Source organism: Silurus meridionalis, chromosome 18 (assembly GCF_014805685.1).
Source record: "Silurus meridionalis isolate SWU-2019-XX chromosome 18, ASM1480568v1, whole genome shotgun sequence".
NCBI lineage: Eukaryota > Metazoa > Chordata > Actinopteri > Siluriformes > Siluridae > Silurus > Silurus meridionalis.
Genome location: NC_060901.1, coordinates 18145236 through 18167005, shown reverse-complemented (window position 1 = coordinate 18167005; position 21770 = coordinate 18145236). Strand labels below are relative to the sequence as shown.

General features: G+C 37.2%; 2 protein-coding genes across 4 annotated transcripts in view; both read right to left on the bottom strand.

Moving 5' to 3' along the window:
* The window catches only part of ptprb (protein tyrosine phosphatase receptor type b), a 58290-nt gene extending 44622 nt beyond the window's left edge, over positions 1 to 13668 (bottom strand). Inside the window, exons 1-6 of the mRNA XM_046872762.1 lie at positions 13093 to 13668; positions 10694 to 10973; positions 4693 to 4959; positions 3253 to 3516; positions 1098 to 1367; positions 416 to 688 (exon numbers count right to left, since the gene is read on the bottom strand). Coding sequence (XP_046728718.1) covers positions 416 to 688; positions 1098 to 1367; positions 3253 to 3516; positions 4693 to 4959; positions 10694 to 10973; positions 13093 to 13146 — 1408 coding nt within the window. The 5' untranslated portion in view covers positions 13147 to 13668. The remainder of the gene's footprint in view (positions 1 to 415; positions 689 to 1097; positions 1368 to 3252; positions 3517 to 4692; positions 4960 to 10693; positions 10974 to 13092) is intronic.
* Positions 13669 to 18335: 4667 nt separating this feature from the next.
* ptprr (protein tyrosine phosphatase receptor type R) overlaps positions 18336 to 21770 on the bottom strand; it is a 47603-nt gene continuing 44168 nt past the window's right edge. For all 3 annotated transcript variants that reach the window (XM_046874251.1, XM_046874253.1, XM_046874254.1), the window contains 2 exons: positions 19720 to 19833; positions 18336 to 18818 (listed from right to left, as the gene is read on the bottom strand). In XM_046874251.1, the coding sequence (XP_046730207.1) occupies positions 18725 to 18818; positions 19720 to 19833 (208 nt within the window). In that variant the 3' untranslated portion in view covers positions 18336 to 18724. The remainder of the gene's footprint in view (positions 18819 to 19719; positions 19834 to 21770) is intronic.

Here is a 21770-nt window from a genome sequence, read left to right as displayed (position 1 = left end):
AACAGTCGAGACCTATCGAGCATTAGGAGCATAAATGTCTGCAGCACTTTGAGCTGAAGGAACTGGTGGGTCAGCCTTCGCTCCCCACTTGCATCAATGAGCCACTGGAGAACCAGTGTTCCTTCCTTGGACCACTGCAGACCAGGAACAGCCTACAAGAGACGCAGTTTTGGAGATGCTCTGACCCGGTCGCCTAGACGTCACAATTCTGTCAAACTTGCTCAAATTCCCTTACGCTTGCCCTTTTTTTCTGCTTCTAACATCAACTTTGAGGACAAAAGGTTCACTTGCTGCCTAATTGATTCCATTCACTAATGATGAAGAGATAATCAGTGTTATTCACTTCACCTCTCAGTGGTCATGCCTGATCAATGTATCTCACACAAACATGTACCCGGGACATAGAGTTGCTTACATGTCCGTCCCGTCACCGAGGATGAATTCTGGAGGTCTCCGCTGGTGGTTGCTACAACAATTCTATACAGACGGCCAGGCACTAGCACATTAAACGTATATTCTTGCATATCTCGTGTCAGCCTTTCAGTCTTGATGGCGGTGGAACCAGTGGCGTTGTAAAGTGCCACGACGTAGGCGTCACGTGACTCCGAGCCGAAACCATGGTTCCACATGGCACTTAGGGTCGTCTCATCTGCATGGCGGATGTGGAGCTGCGACACCGATGGTGGGCCTGAAAGAAAAGCGGGAGAGAATGAAGAGAGGTCTTCAAGATGACGTCCAGATTTGAAAATCGTTGATTTATTCTTATTTTTTTATTCTGATTGTTATGTTTTTATTCGATACATTCTATTTTTTGTCTAGTGTGATATTTTCTTCATTTTCAAAAAAATTTAATGATTATATTGATAATAACACATTTATTAATAATTAAATGAATTAATTTAATTGACATTTCCAGATGTTTCAGAGATGCTTGGCTAAAAAAAATCTAATAAAATAAATAAAATGGCAATAAAAATGACTCCTTGTGACCCATCAAGTTCAGGGTGTAAATATGATTTAATATGACCCAATAAAAATGTAATGAATAAAAAAAAAAAAAATTAATAAATAAATAAAATCAGTAGGAAATACGTTACCGATTTCTGCCCGGCAGTAGGTGGTGCTGGTCTGCCCCCGGCTCTCGGTGCTTACGGCCACTTTGTAAACCTTCCCGGGATGAAGATGTAACTCGGGAAACCTGAACTCCATGGCTGCTTTGTGTATGGTTGTGTTAAACAGCGTTTTGCTGCCATTTATGAGCTTGATGCTGTAGTGTTCCCATTGTCCTACAGGGGGCAGCCAGCTAATTTTTACCTCACCGTAGCTAGTTGGTTTTTCCATCTTCAGCTGAGAGACTGCGCCGGGAGCTGGAGAGACACATAATTCGAGTGAGATGTGCAGGCAGAGCATGAGAACGAACCAGTATTAGCTTATTATTACATTTCTGCAGTAGGTACATGGGCAGAAGCAAATGGCGAAATTGATGAAATTAGCTTCGTATGTTTTTTTCCACTGGTAAAAACACCAAAAAAGGACAATTGCTATATGTCAAGGGGTTGAAAATACTAAGTCTAGTCATGACCAGGAGTCAGAAGAGTGTTTACTTAACTAAATATACCCACATTATTCTTAAAGTACCAGAGAAAAAGCTTTCCTTAGCCTCCCATGTCAATCAGCCACCCAATCACAACAATTTCTAACTACACTATATTGCAAATGTTTGTGGACCCCTCAGCATAAGATTGTTTTGTGCCTTTTGAACATCCCATTCCACATTGAATCCACATTAGCCCTCAAAATAACCTCCGCTCTTCTGAGAAGATGTTCCAGTAGATTTTGGGGAGGTTAGTGCTCAATTTATCTACAAGGGTGTTAGGAGGCCTGGGGTGCAGTCAGCTTGAACAATTCATCCCAAAGGTGCTTCATGGAGCTGGCTTTGTGCACATGCTGGAACAGGTTTGAGTCTTCGGTTGAAGTGCAGGGAAACTTTCATGCTACAGCATCCAAAGACATTCTATAAAATTGTGTGCCTTTGAGTTTGTGGGAATTGGCAGGTCAAAAATTCAGGTGTCCAAATATTTTTGTCCAAATTGTGTGTGTGTATGTATACTGTATACGGTCAACCACCCGATAATTCGCAGTTTGGAACTTGCGGCTCGGACCAAACTAACAGCAAGTTGAGGATTATCTTAAAAATCTTAAAAACATTTATTTATTTTGTGTGTGAATTTGGTCAAATACTGTACACTATTATGTTTATAGTTTACATTATATAGTTAAGTTTTTAAGTGACATAACTTGCAGACCTGACCCGCAGCACCTATGGAATTCACCAAGGTACCATAGTGGTTGCGGGGAAGCATCCGAAATTTGCAGATTTTCAAAATTCGCGGGGGGGTCTTAGAACGTAACCCCCGCGAGTTCCAGGGAACTACTGTATAAATATAAATATATATGACCTGACTTGACCCGACTTGAGGTATTGACATATGACTATACTGTATCTGAATTTTATTTCAATTATGTCAAAATTTGTCTATGTACAGTATATATACCGTATCTCGCAAAGGTGAGTGCACCCCTCGCATTTCGGCAACCATTTTAGCATCTTTTCAAGACACAATACTATAGAAATGAAACTTGGATATATTTAATAGTAGTCAATGTGCCGCTTGTATAGCAGTACAGATTTACTGTCCTCTGAAAATAACTCAACATACAGCATTATTGTAAAAATAACTGGCAACAAAGATGAGTACCCCCTAACTGAACAAGCCACATGTCTGATTCATCATGTTTTTGATTGCTTGACAGGACCATGCAAATTTATGTATCTTGTATACGAGCAGTTAAAATGTGCTGCTTTAAGTACAATGACTAAATTGTATATCTTGTTGGAACCACATTTCTCCCATGTCGACCAGTCAACTTTCGAAGTTGTGGATGCAAAAAATTGCGTAGCATGTCGACCTAGCGCTCGAAATCACTGGTACTGTAGCTCCTTCTTCAAAAAAGTAAGGTCCAACGATCACAACTTTCAAAATGCCGCACCTATCCAGATTTAAAAGTGCCTCATCATCCATTACATCATCAGAAGCAATCGTTTTAAGCATTCTTTTTTGAACATCGTGATTTTGTACGGATTAAATTTCAACTCGCCGTGTAAAATGTGCTGTAGCGAGCGAAGAGACAGACCCAAATCTGGAGCCCGACCCCTGAATTTTCTGTTGTGTCCGTTTCAAGCGTACTTACCAGTTGTAGCTGTGACACTGACATGACTACTGAGGTCACCACTCTTAGTGTAGATGAAGGCCTGGTAGGTGCTGCCAGGTGTCAGATGGTCAAACCGCGCTTGTGTGGTGTTCGGAGATAAAGTTTCTTCCCTCTCGAGTGAATCAGAAGACAGGAGCTGGATGAGGTAACTGTCTACATCACCAGTAGCTGGATCCCAGGAGACCTGGAGGCCGGTCTGACTCCCTTTGTTCTCCATGTGTGCGTTGAGGACCAGGCTCGGTGCTTAGGGATAAAAGAACACCAGATTGGAATTTCATTTGTCTTTGAACCTAAAATGAAACGTTGGATGATGTAGGAAAACACTGCAAGGCAAACATTTTTACCTGGGTTCAAGTATTTACTATTGTATTGTATATTTACTATACATATACACTATATTGCCAAAAATATTGGGTCACCTGGTCATGTGATTTTTGAGCATCGCATTCCACATTTAGTCCCAATATACTCTTCTGATTCCCTCTACTCTTCTGGGAAGGAGTTCCACTAGATTTTGGATTATGGATATTTATGTTCATCAGCCACAAGGGTGTTAATAAAAGGCAGGTACTGATGTAGGTGAGGAGATCAGCGTTCCAATTCATCCTAAAGGTGTTCAGTAGGGATGAGATCAGAGCTCTATAGCAGCAAAATCTTCCTCTAGAAAGAATGTAAACCAGATCTTCAAGGAGCTCACTTTTTGCACAGGGGCATCACCATGCTGGAACAGGTTTGGGTTTCCAAGTTCAAGTGAATGCAAAATTTGTCAGGTCAGGTGATCCAATACTTTTGGCAATATAGTATATATATATATATATATATATATATATATATATATATATATATATATATATATATATATATATATATATCCACAGAGACCAACACAACCGGGTCGGGTCACTTTCACTCCTTTTCTACTAATCACTCCATTTCCTTTTTTGCCTAAGTGCTTGAGTCATTTGTTTGGTCTGGGAAATAATAATACTCGCTGTTGACAGATGCCTCCAAGTGTACTTTTTTCAGTGACAAGAGGGTACTATTTGTATATTTGGCTTTTAAGTGTGTTTACAGTCTGGTTGTATATGTTCTGAAAAGAAAGGAACTGGAGGTTGAAGTTTTTAGCACTGATTTTTATCTGGTGTGTGTGTTGGTTTTAAAAACCGTGAAGGTATGATTGACACGGTGCACAAAGGGGGTGACAAGAGGAAGAAGGCCGCGCTTTCCCTTTACACAGCAGGAAAAAGAGACAGGGCGTTCACTTGACTGCCTGAAATATCGTTTCAAAGGTCATACACACTCATACGAACACACACCGACATGCACATCCACACGGTATAAACCAAGGAATGAAGGGAGCAGAATCGCTTGACCAAGTATTCAAGATCCACGTGGCTGACGAACTTGTGAAATCAGTACCTGTTCGTTCCTGAATATGGACAGCGTTCCGCATCCCTGCTGCCTCGGTGATGATGCTCACATTATACACACGCCCAGGAGTTAAGCCACTCATCTTGTACGACTTCGTAACGTTGTCCAACATTGTGACGTTCCAGGGTAATTCCAGACCCGCACTGTCCCTGAGCAGAACCTGGAACAGCTCTGCTCTCCCAGGGCCTGGCTTCCAGGACATGCTCAGGCTGTCCATCTGTCTCAACACCTGAACACCCTGCACTGCAGAAGGTCCTGGAAAGAACACAGCAGTGTCATAAATGGGGATCCTAAAAATGTGTGTATGGTGGCATCATTTCAAACATTTTGGTTCTTTTTAGACCAATCATGGGCCTTCAAGGTACAATATAAACACATTTCCGAATGAAAGATACACAATAACGTGCAAAAAAAAAAATATTATAACAGTACACTACAACCGAGTCTACTATATAACTATATAAACTACTATTATTACTACTAAGGCAGCGTTTAAGGCTCTGGCTTTCTAATCAAAAAGCCTTTAGTTTAAGCCCCAGCAATGCTAAGCTGCCACTGTTAGCTTCTTAAAGCACTTAAGCCTATCTACTCCAGTGGGGCTGTACCATGGCTGACCCTGTGCTCTGACCCCAGCTTCCTGAAAAGCTGGGACATGCCAAAACTCACTTTTGTTAACTTGTGTCTTTTTTTCCTAGTGTCTTTAATGTATGTTTTAGGTTCTCTTAAGTCTGGTTCCTCTCAAGGTTTCTTCCTTATGCCATCTCGGGGAGTTTTTCCTTGCCACAGTTGCCACTGGCTTACTCACCAGGGACAAACTTACTTATAAAGAACATCTCATTCATTTTTATCACCGCATTATCTGTGTAAAGCTGCTTTGAGACAATGTTCATTGTTAAAAGTGCTATACAAATAAAAACTAAAACAACAGCAACAAGAACTACTACCACAACAAGAAACACTACTACAACTAAAACAAGAACTTCTACTATTACAACTAAAACAACCACAAGAACTATTACTATTAGTCCAGCAACTAAAAATAATACAAGAACTGTAACTACAACTACAAATATCTACTTTTGAGATTAAAACGTTTAGAAAAACTACTACTGCAACTAAAACAAAACAACCACTACTATTAGAAAACTACTATTACAACTAAAACAACTACAAATGCAAGGTTATTACCAAAGCAACTGTTGAAGTAATAATTACAATAAGTACACATTTTTCTGACAGTAACCATATAAATGTTAATATTCTATAATACTGCATACATGATTTTATTTCCTACACTGAAAAAACCCATATTAGCACTTTTCCACTTTGACGTGGCTCTTGACTGTGCAGGTTTTCTATAAAAGCATGGCATGGCAGCCAGCGGGTGCGATGTGCGACCCAGATAAGATTGTATTGGGAGCGTTTAAATAACGCCGAGCCCGGCGGGATGCTGAGCCACCCATAGAGAACTCCATTGTGGGAAAGTGAGCACCGGAAAGAGGACCTTTAGTACCGAAGGCCAAAGCTAGACAGGCACTACCACTGAGTAGCTGCTCTTTCTGCAGCACTTCCTCCCGGGTGGCTTGTTCGAACCACAAATTATATGCTTTTATCACAACAATGCTACTGTGTTGTGACTTTTAAATAGCTGTCGTGAATGTGTGACAGGGTTCAGGAGGTTCAGAGCCTTAATCCTCAAAACATGAAAAACCTCCAACCCCGTAGATGAGTGTGTGCGTTCGAAAGCTGAGATTTTCATGTCAAATCTGCTGTTCTGACAAATTATGCAGCAGTCATTAGCAACAACTACAACTACATTAACTATAACAGCATTAACAGTGACACCAAAACCAACTACAACTGCTACAAGAATTACTACAGCAAGAGCAACAATTAATACTACAACTGCAACAAACACAACTATAACAACTTCTACAATTACAGGACACACTGCCCAACAACAATGGCAACCACAACATCTACAGTAACAAAATCTACAAACTTCTACTACAGCTACAATAAAAACACCAACTATAACAGCAACAACTGCCACTACAAGCAGTACAATAAAAAAAACACCAATCACAACAACTACCACTACAGCAACTGCAACAACAAGTACTACAATTACAAAATCACCAGCTGTAACAGTAACAATTGCAACTACAGCATCTACTACGGAACTGCGCCTACAGCAAAACAACTACAACTACAATTGCAAAACCAACAACTACGGTAGCAACAACAGCAATTACAAAATTAACAATCTACAACAGCAACAACAACAACTACTACAGCTACAATTACAAAACCACCAACTATAAAAGCAAAAATGGAAAATACAACTGCAAGAAATAAAACTGCAGCAACAGTAACTGCAACAGCCCCAATTATAGATTCACTAACTACAACAGCAACAATCACAACTACTACAAGAACTAAACCTACAGAAACTCCAATTACAAAACCATCAACTACAACAGCAACAATGGCAAATACAATGAGTACTTCAAGAACTACAACTATGGCAACAATAAGAGCAACTGCAACAACCCAAAAAATAGAATTACTAAATACAACAGCAACAATGGCAACTACAACAACTACGAAAACATTTAATATTACAAAATCATCCAACTACAACAGCAAAACAACTACTACAGCTACAATTATGGAACCACCAGCTACAACAGCAACAACATCAACCACAACAACTACTACTACTACTACTACTACTACAACATCTTCAATTCTAAAATCAACAAACTACAACAGCAACAATTTCAACTCCTGCAAATTCTAAAAGAATTTTAGACCTACAGCAACTTCTACAATTACACAATCCCCCGACTACAAAGGCAACAAGCGCAACTACAGCAACTACTACAAGAACTTACCTACAGTGAGAACAGCAACAACAACACCTACTACAACTACAATTACAAAACCAACAACTACAACAGCAACAATAGCAAATACAACAAATACTGCAAGAACTACAACTACAGCAACAGCAACAAAGGCAACTACAGTTAATACAATTACAAAACCCTCAACTACAACAGCAACAAGTACAGCAACTACCACATCAAAATACAGTGACAACATGGAGTTGTATAAATCCTGAATAAAGGATTCGAATGCCTTTGTGCTTTTTTTGTTTCGTCCTGCGCACAATTCTACCATGCCATTGAACAACGCTACACTGTTTCAGGTTCTTGCCCCCCGGAGCGTATCAGGCGTTGGCTTTACGGCCACCACAGTGAGCGAACATTGTAGCGAGGGGTTTATTTTTAGCCTTTTGGGAGTTCACCACTGTATCAAAATACAGTGACAACATGGAGTTGTATAAATGCTGAATAAAGGATTCGAATGCCTTTGTGCTTTTTTTGTTTCGTCCTGCGCACAATTCTACCACGGCATTGAAAAACGCTACACTGTTTCAGGTTCTTGCCCCCGGAGCGTATCAGGCGTTGGCTTTAAGGCCACCACAGTAAGCGAACATTGTAGCGAGGGGTTTATTTTTAGCCTTTTGGGAGTGCACCTTTATACCGTGGCAGCAGTATCGCAGATCGCTGCGAGGGTCAAGAGCAGAGTCGAGCTATTCAACCCGATTAAAACCTCCAACCAAAACACACCACAACACCTCCACCACCCAACCCCCCTCCCTACCTTCCCATTTCCTTTAGCACACAAGAACAATGGGGTGGGAAAAGGGCAGGGGAGCAGAGAGGCCAGAACAGTCTGGAAATACTTCACGTTAGACTGCTGTTCTGGAGCCAAGCCAAACATTGAACACAATGTCACCTAAACACACACACACACTCACACAAATCACTTTGTACCCATTTCAAAACCTATTCACCAGCCCAGCTTGGTGGTGTTGGGATTTGAACTCACAAACTTCTAAAATATTTCAAAACATGTCTATTCCAAAAATATTTTCATACACTCAAAAAACATCATCGTAATCCTCCTCAAAAGGCTTTTTGTCAGATACAGCACATCTGGAGCAGAGAATATTAAGGGCCTTGTGCAAGGGCCCACTAGTGGCACCAACTGGTACTTGATCCCATCACCTTCCAATTAGTAACCCATAGCCTTAAAAGTTGAACTTCTGCTGCCACCATACTTTCCCCTAAACCACCATATTCCCCTGAATTGGGAACGTTTCAAAATGTACCTTTGTTCACAGTAATCAGTGCTGCAGCTCCGACAACTTCTAGAAGTTTCTACTGACCTTTGGATGAAGGGAATTCTTAGTTTTTTTGTCTATAAAAAATAAATAAATAAATTCTCACGGGGTACCATTCTTACTCTTATTTATACATTTACATTTATGGCATTCGGCCGACGCGCTTATTCAGAGCAACCTATATTTATCTCATTAATACACAATTGAGCAGAAAAGGGCCTTGCTCAGGGGCCCAGAAGTGGTAGTTTGGCGTGGCTGCCATTTAAACTCACAACCTTTGAAGGTTAAAATGAACCATGATGCTGAATCATGACCAACATTGCCATATTTTGTGTCTTTTAAAAATGGTGTTCTATCCAAAATCACTCACAATGACTCCAGACGCTGGCCAGACGGCTAAAGCAACAGCTTTAGGTTCCAGCATTTTGCATGAATTATTTTTTTATACTCTTTTACAATAATTCTTTAACTATTACTGACGAAACAGTCAGTGTACAGATAAAGGCGTAGGAATGAATCTGCCTCTACCCACATACTGTAACATCCTCTACATACAAACTCTGTAAGTACTTTGTTTGGTTTGTTTATCGCTGCTATTGTTCTTGTCGTGACCTCAAAACACATGACTCCGGAACATGTATTTATTAGTGTATTATAAGAATTCCATTTTCCCATCAGCCACTGCACCTGCATGATACAAGTCAAACGATATACACAACTGTTTTCAATCTTCTGATCAGTAACCCAAAGCCTTGACCACTGAGCCACAACTTGCACTTAAATACCTGATTTATACATTTTACATTTACGAAACGAATACGGTAGTAAATAACTTTTGATTATATATTTGTAAGTTAATTTTTATTTTTTTGATTCACACTGACTTGTTTGTTAATTTTTATTTTTTGATTTATTTTTTATTATTTTATTTTTTATGTAACATGATTTTTGTGCTACTGTAAATATCATCAAATGGAATTTTTTTATTATTATTATTTTGTAATTTTTTTTATGTAACATGATTTTTGTTCTACTGTAAATATCATAAAACGTAAAATGTTTTATCTAAAAATAAAAAGCGATCCTTCGTGTATTGTTTATAAAAACAATTAGATTTTTCTTCATTTCCGAAAAAGGCCAAATCTGTAGAACTACTTATTTGTTTGAACAAAATATATAGCAAGAGACTTCAAATGTACACAATTTAGGATATATCTTTAAACACATATAACATATATATATATATATATATATATATATATATATATATATATATATATATATATATATATATATATATATATATGTATATGTTACAAATATATTCATTTAATAAATAAATTCAGTTTATTGTTCACTGTGGTCTGGATCAAGAATTATTTTTTTTTTTGGATATTTTTTATGTTATTCATTTTAAAAATTTTATAAATATTAGATTTATTTTTTATATTACTTATTTAAATTTTATGTGATTTATTTATTTTTTAATGTCTTTTTTACTTAAAAAAATATATATTTTTTTCAAGATTATTTATTTGTTTGTTTGTGTTTTTGTTTGGAGAGATTTTTAACCAGAAATTGTTTTATAAAATGTCCTAATTCCAATATATATATATATATATATATATATATATATATATATATATATATATATATATATATATATATATATATACTGTATATCCACTCTCCAAAGTGTTTTGTAGATTATGTTTTATTTCCATAAGGACCTCCAGACTGTTCACGAGTGTGTACACACGGACTCATGCAAATCACAGAAGGTCTGTTACTTACTTGTTGCTAGGGAAACGTTGTGCTGAATCCTGTCCGTCTGGGAGGTGATAATCAGGTGGTACCGTGTTCCAGGTTCCAACTCCACAAGTTGACATGTAAAGGTTTCCTGGTTTTCTTGATCTTGATCACAGTGTGTGGAGTTCCCAGGTCTGCCCGTGACATTCACTCCGAAGCTGCAGTCCACATCCGAGCTGTTCAGCGTGAACTGGATGGAATCGTTGTAAATTTGGACGGACTCTGGTATAATGCTACACTGCTGCGTGTCAGCCAGCAAAACTCCCTGAAACAATACACAACATGAAATACAGTAAATCAACAAATACATTCATTAATTATCCTCCTCCTCATCATCATCATCCCCATCACCCCCTATAATCATCATCATCATCATCTTTACCATCATTACCACCATCACCCACAATCATCATACTAATCATCTCTGTCATCATCATCACCAGCATTTCTACCATTAACCACTATTATCATCGTCATCTTGATAAACATCACCATCATCATTACCATCATTATTATCATCACCCACAATCCTCATCATCCTCATTATCATAAGTATTATCATCATCATCATTATCACCATCACCTACGATCATCATACTAATCATCTCTGTCATCATCATAATCACCAGCAGTTCTACCATTTACCACTATTAGCATCGTCATCTTCATAAACATCACCATCATTATTACCATCATTATTATCATCACCCACAATCCTCATCATCACCCACAATCATCATCATCACCCACAATCATCACCATCATCATCCTCACCATCATCATCACCATTACCCACAATCATCACCATCATCACCATCATCCACAATCATCATCCTCATCATCACAAATATTACCACCATTATATGTGATCAGCATCTTCTTTACCATCATCACCACCATCACCCATAATCATCATCACCATCATCATCACTATCACTCACAATCCTCATCATCCTCACCATCTATATCCTTACCACCATCATCATCATCATTACTACCATTTCCCACAATCATAATCCTCATCATCTCTATCCTTATAATCATTACCATCACCCACATTCATCATCACCATCATCATCATCACCATCACCCACAATCATCATCATCCTCATTATCTCTATCCACATCATCATCATCATCATCATCATCATCATCACCATCACTACCATCTCCACAATCATCATCATCATCTCTATCCTTATCACCATCATCACCATCACCTACAATCATCACCATCATCATCATCATCATCATCATCATCATCATCATCATCACCATTACCCACAATCATCACCATCATCATCACCCACAATCATCATCATCCTCATCATCTCTATCCTTATCATCATCATCATCATCACCATCATCATCACCATCACCCACAATCATCATCACCATCATCATCTATATCGTTATCATCATCATCATCATCATCATCATCATCATCATCATCATCATCATCACTACCATCTCCCACAATCATAATCCTTATCATCTCTATCCTTATCATCACCATCACCCACATTCATCACCATCATCATCATCATCACCATCACCCACAATCATCATCATCATCATCACCATTATCATCACCATTACCCACAATCATCACCATCATCATCATCATCATCATCACCATCACCCACAATCATCATCATCCTCATCATCTCTATCCTTATCATCATCATAATCATCATCATCATCATCACCCACAATCATCATCACCATCATCATCTATATCCTTATCATCATCATCATCATCATCATCATCATCATCATCATCATCATCATCTTTACCATCATCCACAATCATCATCCTCATCATCTCTATCATCATCATCATCATCATCACCATCATCATCATCACCATCACCCACAATCATCATCATCCTCATCATCTCTATCCTTATCATCATCACCATCATCATCATCATCATCATCACTATTATTACCACCATTATATATGATCATCTTCTGTACCATCATCACCACCATCACCCATAATCATCATCACCATCTTTAAAAACCATCATCATCATCACATCATCACCACCGCTCCAGTATTTAATGTATGTAAATAAAAGCACATTTTGCATGGAATCATTTATAAAGATCTGAATTGTCTGTAATAATCTGGAACTATCGCAAAAACTTCAGTTTCGGATGAATTGTTTTCTGAAAGCTCGATGCATTGAATTGCGCAGCTATTAAGAAGTAAACAAATAAAATACAACAAAATTCTATATAAAAAATCAATATATTTTAAAAATGACTTTTTATTTAAAGATACAAAAATTGCCATATTTTCATCTTTTTTTTCTACAGCCAACCATAAATGAGTAAATTTCTCATCTGAAAACGATTTTATATATAAAATCCCTCACCATGACTCCAGACGCCAGCCAGACGGCTACAGCAACAGCTTCAGGCTTCAGCATTTTGTATTTTTTTTCTTTTTTTTCTTTTTGTTTTTCTGATCGTGGGGTTATTAGATGATTTTAGTCAATAAATAGAACTTCAATTTGAAGAGACACTTGAAAATATAATCCAGAGGATTTGAGTAAAAGTGTAGGCTCCCCATGCGTCAGATAGAGTTGCTGAAAATGGATGGTTTCCCCAGAAAACTTGAAAAAGCTCGGCTGCTCTCTGGCCCGTGTGGGAGACTTTTCGCTCTCATCGGCCACCGCTCGTGGACCCTGCGTGCGAGTGGACCATTCGCTCCGGGGCGGATTTCCTCAATCAGGATCGGCCTTTGGGTTCAAATGCGGTGGCTAAATCAACACCGGCACTGACTGAGGCGTTGTCTCTCTGAGAGCTTGTTATACTTCTATCCTGAAGAAGAAATGGATGGACTGAAATGGTGGACAAAGGATTTTCTTTTTCTTTTGTCTCTCTCTTTTTGTCTGTCCCATATGTTATTAGATGTCTGACGAAGCGGTTTAGCCATGAGCTGCGTTTTGTTGTTTGAAGCCTTTCAGGCAGCCCACCCCTTTTCCTTCCTGTTGACCCCACCGAGCAGACATACTGATTTTCACACCACGTCTACTCTGATTTCACTTCACTTCCTTCTATTCTATAGACTTCGAATGCCTCACTGATGAGTTCGGGGTCCCTTTTTAGGACTTATTCCTATTTCCAAACACAAATAGATCAATCCTGGTGTCCTGTGTTAAAAAGGCATCCAAAGTTTTACTCATGAAATGTGACAAGTGTTTAAGACACATAAACAGACATTATAACGCGAACACGCAGGAAGTTCTTTACTAAGATCTTAACAATACATTGGGTGCGACTTTGCTATTGACTGCCCCCCGGTAATGGAAATGACTAATCACGACTTCTTTCCATAAGCCTGGACATCGCATTCCGCAGTCAGTCTCCATTCCCTCTTATAATCAGCGTCACTCTTCTGCAAAGACGTTCCACTAGATTTTCTGGATATGAATTCAATTACAAGGGTGTTAGTTAATCACCACAACTTTGTCCAGCAGGGAACTGGATCTCTGAGCAAGACAGAAGAAATTATAGATCTCTGAATTCTACTGTGTTTAGACTGTTAGACAAGAAGATGATGAAGAAAATGTCTATCTATCTATCTATCTATCTATCTATCTATCTATCTATCTATCTATCTATCTATCTATCTATCTATCTACCTACCTACCTACCTACCTACCTACCTACCTACCTACCTACCTATCTATCTATCTATCTATCTATCTATCTATCTATCTATCTATCTATCTATCTATCTATCTATCTATCTATCTATATGTCTGTCTGTCTGTCTGTCTGTAAACCATATAGACTATCTATCTATCTATCTATCTATCTATCTATCTATCTATCTATCTATCTATCTATCTATCTATCTGTCTGTCTGTCTGTCTGTCTGTCTGTCTGTCTGTCTGTCTGTCTGTCTGTCTGTCTGTCTGTCTGTCCATCCGTTCGTCCGTCTATCTCTAGCTGCATGTATGTATCAGTCTCTCTACAGTGATGTGAGTAAACTGTGGTCAGTGATATAAAAAAAGAACTGAGAGAATCAGAGTTTGCTCGATATGAAGGGTTTATTGAGTGTCAGAAGCACAGAGTCACAGAGTTAGGGACGGGATTACCAGCTAGAGAACAGTCAGTGTGAACAACTTTATACACAGCAACACATTTCTCCACATTACAAGCTCTGTAGAAATGACGCCAGACCTCCACATTCCATATTATGGCTTGGATTGTGCCGTGGTCGGGTGTTTTTTGTTAGCTGTATGGTAACGTTTTAAGTAACGATTATAGCGAGCGTCACGTCTGAGGCCCGGCCTGGTCTTATTCCACTTCTTACTGTAATAATAGAAGGATGATTATGTACAGGTTACTGAGGAATATCTGCTAAAGTTACAGTTTAGTAGTTTTGTTCCCCACAATGTTTATGTGGAATATTTATAAAAAGGAGGAAAAAAAAACAGATTCATACGAAAGAGTATAAATCCGCTATAAACAGTAAGCTCATGTACACTGACCGCATTGTTCTTCTACACTACGAACACGTCTAATAGAAATTCACAAATATAATATATTTTGTTGAAAACCTCTGTATCACAATAAACAGGATTAAATGTAAAAAAAATGGACAATAGAAAAGAAAAAAAAATATATACAACAATCTCGTTTTCCACCTCCTAAAGCTGATGTTCAGAAAAAAAGCTACTGATTTGACTGCGATAGCAAAGTGTCAGTAGCCGGACCTATGAGTGATTTTATTTAATCTGTAAGAATAAATAAAATAAAAAATTATTATTAAATTTGTATAATTGTTTTTTTTACAGAAAAGGATTTAAAATCAGATCACCATATCGGATCTCCTGTTCCACGAAATATTGCCATCAATCACTTAGGAAAAATTTGGAAAAAAAAGAATAAACAGAATAAAATTTGACAAAAAAAAAAAAAAAAACCTTTTTTTACTCTGTTTGATCATATCTACCGGAAAAAAGCAGGGGGTGCTTTAACTTTTGCACTGCACGTCATATGTCCAGTATACACATGAAAAGAACAATATAAAGTCATGACATTCGGGGGTAACTGTGTTTTTTTTTTTTGTTAGTTTTTTTTTTGCGGGGGGTTAAAAATAAATCAATAAATAATACACCAAGGGAAATGATGGCGCTGGATTTTGGTCGGGCAGCGACTTCCTGAGTGAGAAAACATACTTCCTGTTGGCATTTCGATAAAAAGGCATGGATTAAAAAAGAAAAAAAAAGAAAAAAAAGCGAGCAAAGGGTGGACATGATTAGATGTTGTTTTGAAAAAATTATGGACGTTTTGTGCAGCAAATGATTTCATACTCCAAAAAAATAAAATAATTGAAAAAAAAAAAAATGTAAAAAAAGAAAAGAAAAGAAAAATCTGCAACATAACAGAAAGACATAAAAAAATATTTGTCCTTGTTTTATCCCCCTTGAAAGTGCTAAATGCCCATATGTTGCTGCTTTATATATATATAAAAAAAAAAAAACATGAATAATAATAAAAATAAGTATATAAGAATAATAAATAAAAAAACACATTCAGGGAAATTTTTACAAAAATATCTATTACAACATTTTCCATATCTTTTCAACTCTGATAAATGATACTGATATATTGTTGTACTCCAATATATCTTATTTTTCTTATTTTTTTATTGTATTTCTTAAATGGGCAGTTCAGTCAGATGATTAAATGTTAAATATATATATGAAAAAAAAGTAAAAAGAAAAGAAAAGACAGAAATCTGCCATTTACATTCATGCTGAAATTTTGAGTTTTTGTTTCAATTATTTATTTATTTATTTATTTATTTATTTATTTATTTATTTATTTATTATATTACTTAAATGCATAGTTTCGAGGCAGATATATAATATAATTAATTTTTTTTTAAGAAGAAAAAAGAAAGAAAGAAAGAAAGAAAGAAAGAAAGAAAGAAAGAAAGAAAGAAAGAAAGAAAGAAAGAAAGAATTCTGCAATTTAGATTCATTATGAAATTTTGAAATGTTTGTGTGGTTTATTTATTTATTTATTTATTTATTTATTTATTTATTGTAGTACTTAAATGAGCAGTTTTCAGGTGGATGATCAAATGGTATAGAAAGAAAATAAGAAAGAAAGAAAGAAAGAATCAAGAAAAAAAAGAAGATCGACAATTTACATTTACTTGGAAATTTTGAGTAATGTTTGTGTATGTATATATATATATATATATATATATATATATATATATATATATATATATATATATATATATATATATATATATAATAGTTTTAGCAATATTATATTAACGAAGGAGCTGTCCTTCGATGCATTTAACAATCTTGGAAATACCTTGTGCACGTAGTTTCATGTATGAACTGAATACTTGGCCATGAACGAGTAAGAAGTTTGAAAAATCCAGACAGAATGTCTATCAGTTGAGTCAAGCTGGACAGAGCAAACGCACCTCTTCGAGCGAAGAAGTCCAGAGCACATAACTGGGATCTGCTGGGATCTCTTTCAAAGATCTATTTATATATATATTCTGGATTGTCTCCAGTATAAAGGAGAATAAGGGATGGATTCTTGGACCCTTGAGATTGTTCTTCCTGGAGTGCGCAAAAAAAAAAATCCTCGTACCATCTTGTTCTCGATGTCGTTTGTGGTCATGGGTCCGGGTCCGCAGAGAGACGGCTTTCGTAGAGACTCAAGGCGTGGTGGACAAACTCATACTGTTCTCCGGTTTGGATCATTCCGCCCCTAAAGCACAGTCAAGAGATACTGGATCATTCATCATCAGTGTGAAAAATCATATGGTGGTTTGATTGATTAAGTACAGATTTATTTGAAATGATTAGAAGGTAATGGATCAGAAGTGGTCATAAAACCTCAATGTAAATGAATTCTCAAATCTCAAGTCGGCACAGAGCTTAAATCTACTGTATTTCTGATTCCAGCCATATGTGCTTCTTCCCCCAAAAAATGTTACCACAAGCAATGAAATGTTCCCTTCACTTGAACTAGGAGATCCAGATCTGTTCCAGGAGGACAATGCTCCTGTGCACAAAGCCAGCTCCATGAACATCTGCATTACATGGGTGAAAAAAATCCCATTTTACATCCATGCTGAAATTTAGAGCAGATGTTTCTGTGTATTTGTATGTTTGTTACTTTCTATATTGTGTTGCTTAAGTGAAGAAAGAAAGAAAGAAAGAAAGAAAGAAAGAAAGAAAGAAAGAAAGAAAGAAAGAAAGAAAGAAAGAAAGAAAGAAAGAAAGAAAGAAAGAAAGAAAGAAAGAAAGAAAGAAAGAAAGAAAGAATTCTGCAATTTAGATTCATTATGAAATTTTGAAATGTTTGTGTGGTTTATTTATTTATTTATTTATTTATTTATTTATTTATTTATTGTAGTACTTAAATGAGCAGTTTTCAGGTGGATGATCAAATGGTATAGAAAGAAAATAAGAAAGAAAGAAAGAAAGAATCAAGAAAAAAAGAAGATCGACAATTTACATTTACTTGGAAATTTTGAGTAATGTTTGTGTATGTATATATATATATATATATATATATATATATATATATATATATATATATATATATATATATATATATATATATATATAATAGTTTTTAGCAATATTATATTAACGAAGGAGCTGTCCTTCCGATGCATTTAACAATCTTGGAAATACCTTGTGCACGTAGTTTCATGTATGAACTGAACACTTGGCCATGAACGAGTAAGAAGTTTGAAAAATCCAGACAGAATGTCTATCAGTTGAGTCAAGCTGGACAGAGCAAACGCACCTCTTCCGAAGCGAAGAAGTCCAGAGCACATAACTGGGATCTGCTGGGATCTCTTTCAAAGATCTATTTATATATATATTCTGGATTGTCTCCAGTATAAAGGAGAATAAGGGATGGATTCTTGGACCCTTGAGATTGTTCTTCCTGGAGTGCGCAAAAAAAAAAATCCTCGTACCATCTTGTTCTCGATGTCGTTTGTGGTCATGGGTCCGGGTCCGCAGAGAGACGGCTTTCGTAGAGACTCAAGGCGTGGTGGACAAACTCATACTGTTCTCCGGTTTGGATCATTCCGCCCCTAAAGCACAGTCAAGAGATACTGGATCATTCATCATCAGTGTGAAAAATCATATGGTGGTTTGATTGATTAAGTACAGATTTATTTGAAATGATTAGAAGGTAATGGATCAGAAGTGGTCATAAAACCTCAATGTAAATGAATTCTCAAATCTCAAGTCGGCACAGAGCTTAAATCTACTGTATTTCTGATTCCAGCCATATGTGCTTCTTCCCCCAAAAAATGTTACCACAAGCAATGAAATGTTCCCTTCACTTGAACTAGGAGATCCAGATCTGTTCCAGGAGGACAATGCTCCTGTGCACAAAGCCAGCTCCATGAACATCTGCATTACATGGGTGAAAAAAATCCCATTTTACATCCATGCTGAAATTTAGAGCAGATGTTTCTGTGTATTTGTATGTTTGTTACTTTCTATATTGTGTTGCTTAAGTGAAGAAAGAAAGAAAGAAAGAAAGAAAGAAAGAAAGAAAGAAAGAAAGAAAGAAAGAAAGAAAGAAAGAAAGAAAAAACCTACCATTAATTTTCATGCTATAATTTTAAATAGATGTTTGTATATTAATTAATTTGTTTGTTTGTTTATTTTAAGCATTATTAAAGGAACTGAGAAGAAGTCCACGATGTACACATTGTCATGCTGGAACAGATTTTGCGTCTCCAAGTCCAAGTGAAGAATTTCAATCAGTAATTTTGACATGGGAAAAATTACATTATGAGACCAAAATGTTAACAGAACTTCATGCACTATTTGTCCTCCAGTTTCTCACTTGCTTTCTGGAACTTCTTAAAACTTTCAGAAGAGCTCGGGCAGGAAAGCTTCAAATAGATGCTGCACCCTTTATTAAATATGAATTAACTTCTTTCCAGTTTGATTGAAGAACATGTTTAGCGATGCCTGTACCTGTCTACTCTCAGCTTGCACACGATGCTCAGGACATCCACCACTCCTTCTAGACGAAGCTGATGGCAGCCTGTTGTCGTGGCTATGAAGCAGCCTGTGCGTCCAATTCCAGCACTGTGAATCATAAAGAACAGGTTTATATACCCTTTGGAGCCAACCAGTGATCATCAGGGTTCGGTTATGGGGCCTCCAATCATTTTCCAAAGAAAAAGCAGAGAGAAAGAAAACAGGCTTTGATAAATGTCTAGTTAAGGGAGAGAAAGAAAGAACAAATAACTGGTCAGCCATTGGGAAACACTGGAAGTCAGGGTTTGGTCATAAGGGAACAATGGTGGTCTGTGATTAGTCATTGGAAAAAATGCTAATTAGTATTCCACGACAGGACAAATGGTGGTCGTTGATCATTCACTGACTGATCAGTCATTTGGGAACAATAGAAACCAGGGATTAGTCATTGGGAAAGATGGTGTTTATTGATTGGACCTTAAAAAATATCATTTGTGATGAAAATTGGTAAAGATGGTTTGTTCTTTGAAAACAATAGTGATCAGTGGTTAGTCATTGGAAAAGATGGTGATCTGTGATTGGACAGTCACTGGGGAACACTGGAAATCAGGGATTATTCATTGAAGCAGGATAGTGATCAGTAATGGGTCAGTTGTTGGAGAACAGTTGTTGGGGAACGCAAAGATTAGTGATAAGGGAAAGATGATAGGTGTGCAATTCCTTGTTTAAGAAGACGGTGATCTGTGGTTGATCATTGGAAAAAAAAAGATTAGTCACTGAGGCAAACTGTAATCAGGGATTAGTCATTGGGGAAACTGCTAATCAGTATTTCACCACTGGAAAAAATGTTGGTCAGCGATTGGTCAGGTGTAGGTGAACACTGGAAATCAGAGATTAGTTATTGGAAAAGATGGTGGTCTGTGATTGGTCAGTCATTAGGGAACCCTGAAATTAATGATAACTCATTGAGAAACAGTGATCAGTAATTGATTTTTGGAAACAATAGTTTTCCTCATGGTTAGTCATCAGGGAAGGATTGGTCTATGGGAGCATTCAGTTGAGTGATCTCTTCATAAATCGGACGACAGAATTCAGGACGACCAGAAGTTTGATTTAAAATTGCTCAAGGGGTATATAAATAAACCAAAGCTCTTAAAGTCTCTTAATTCCTCTCAAGACATCCAAAGGATCTTATTAGGTGGCTTCAAGCAGCACGTCGATCACAAGACGTCCCAAGATATATTCGATTACCGTTAAAGGTTATTGTAGCAAGTCTGGTTGTTGACTGACGTTCCTTCTAATACAAACAATAACTGGAGGGTTCTGAAGGCACCGAACTACCTGACAAACTTACTTTCAGAGGTGATACCTACTCCTCGTTTCTATTACAAAGCTCATAAACCACGGCCTCGTGTGATCGTAAAGACTCGACAAAACACCCAACAGTGACCAGGAACTGCGAAAGGATAAATTTAGATCCAAGCCACTCGTTGGAGAAGAAGCTCTCTTCTGGAGGAACTATTGAAGGAACTATTGGAGGAAAGGAGACAGGACATTCACACTATTGCTTTTACACCCTGACACATTGGACATATCTCGAAGGAAGCACTTAGAAACTTTAAAGGAAGACTCTATTGTGCAGGACAATTATGGCACACACACATACACACACATATACACACACAGGAAGTCAGCTCGCTTTTTGATCCTTTCAACTGTTTTGATGGTTCGCTGTTTTTGAAGGGTAAGTGTCCTTGCTTTCAAAGCCACATGTGGAAAATTTCTGTACTTGGATGTTTTTGTCTCCCAAGGACAAAGTCCCCTTCATTTCAATTGTGTTGCTTTACAATCAGTTTGTCAAAAGGTATCAAATCTTATGCTCACTAAAAATGGGGGCAACGTACAGCAGAAAAATATCCAAAAAGGCAAATCAGGAAATCAAACACCTCAGGTTCCTCTCTTTCTTGCCATATTCTATCAGATGCCAAATTAGGGGATTAAAACGATGCCAAAAGGAGGCCATCTTTTGCAAATGGGTGAAACAT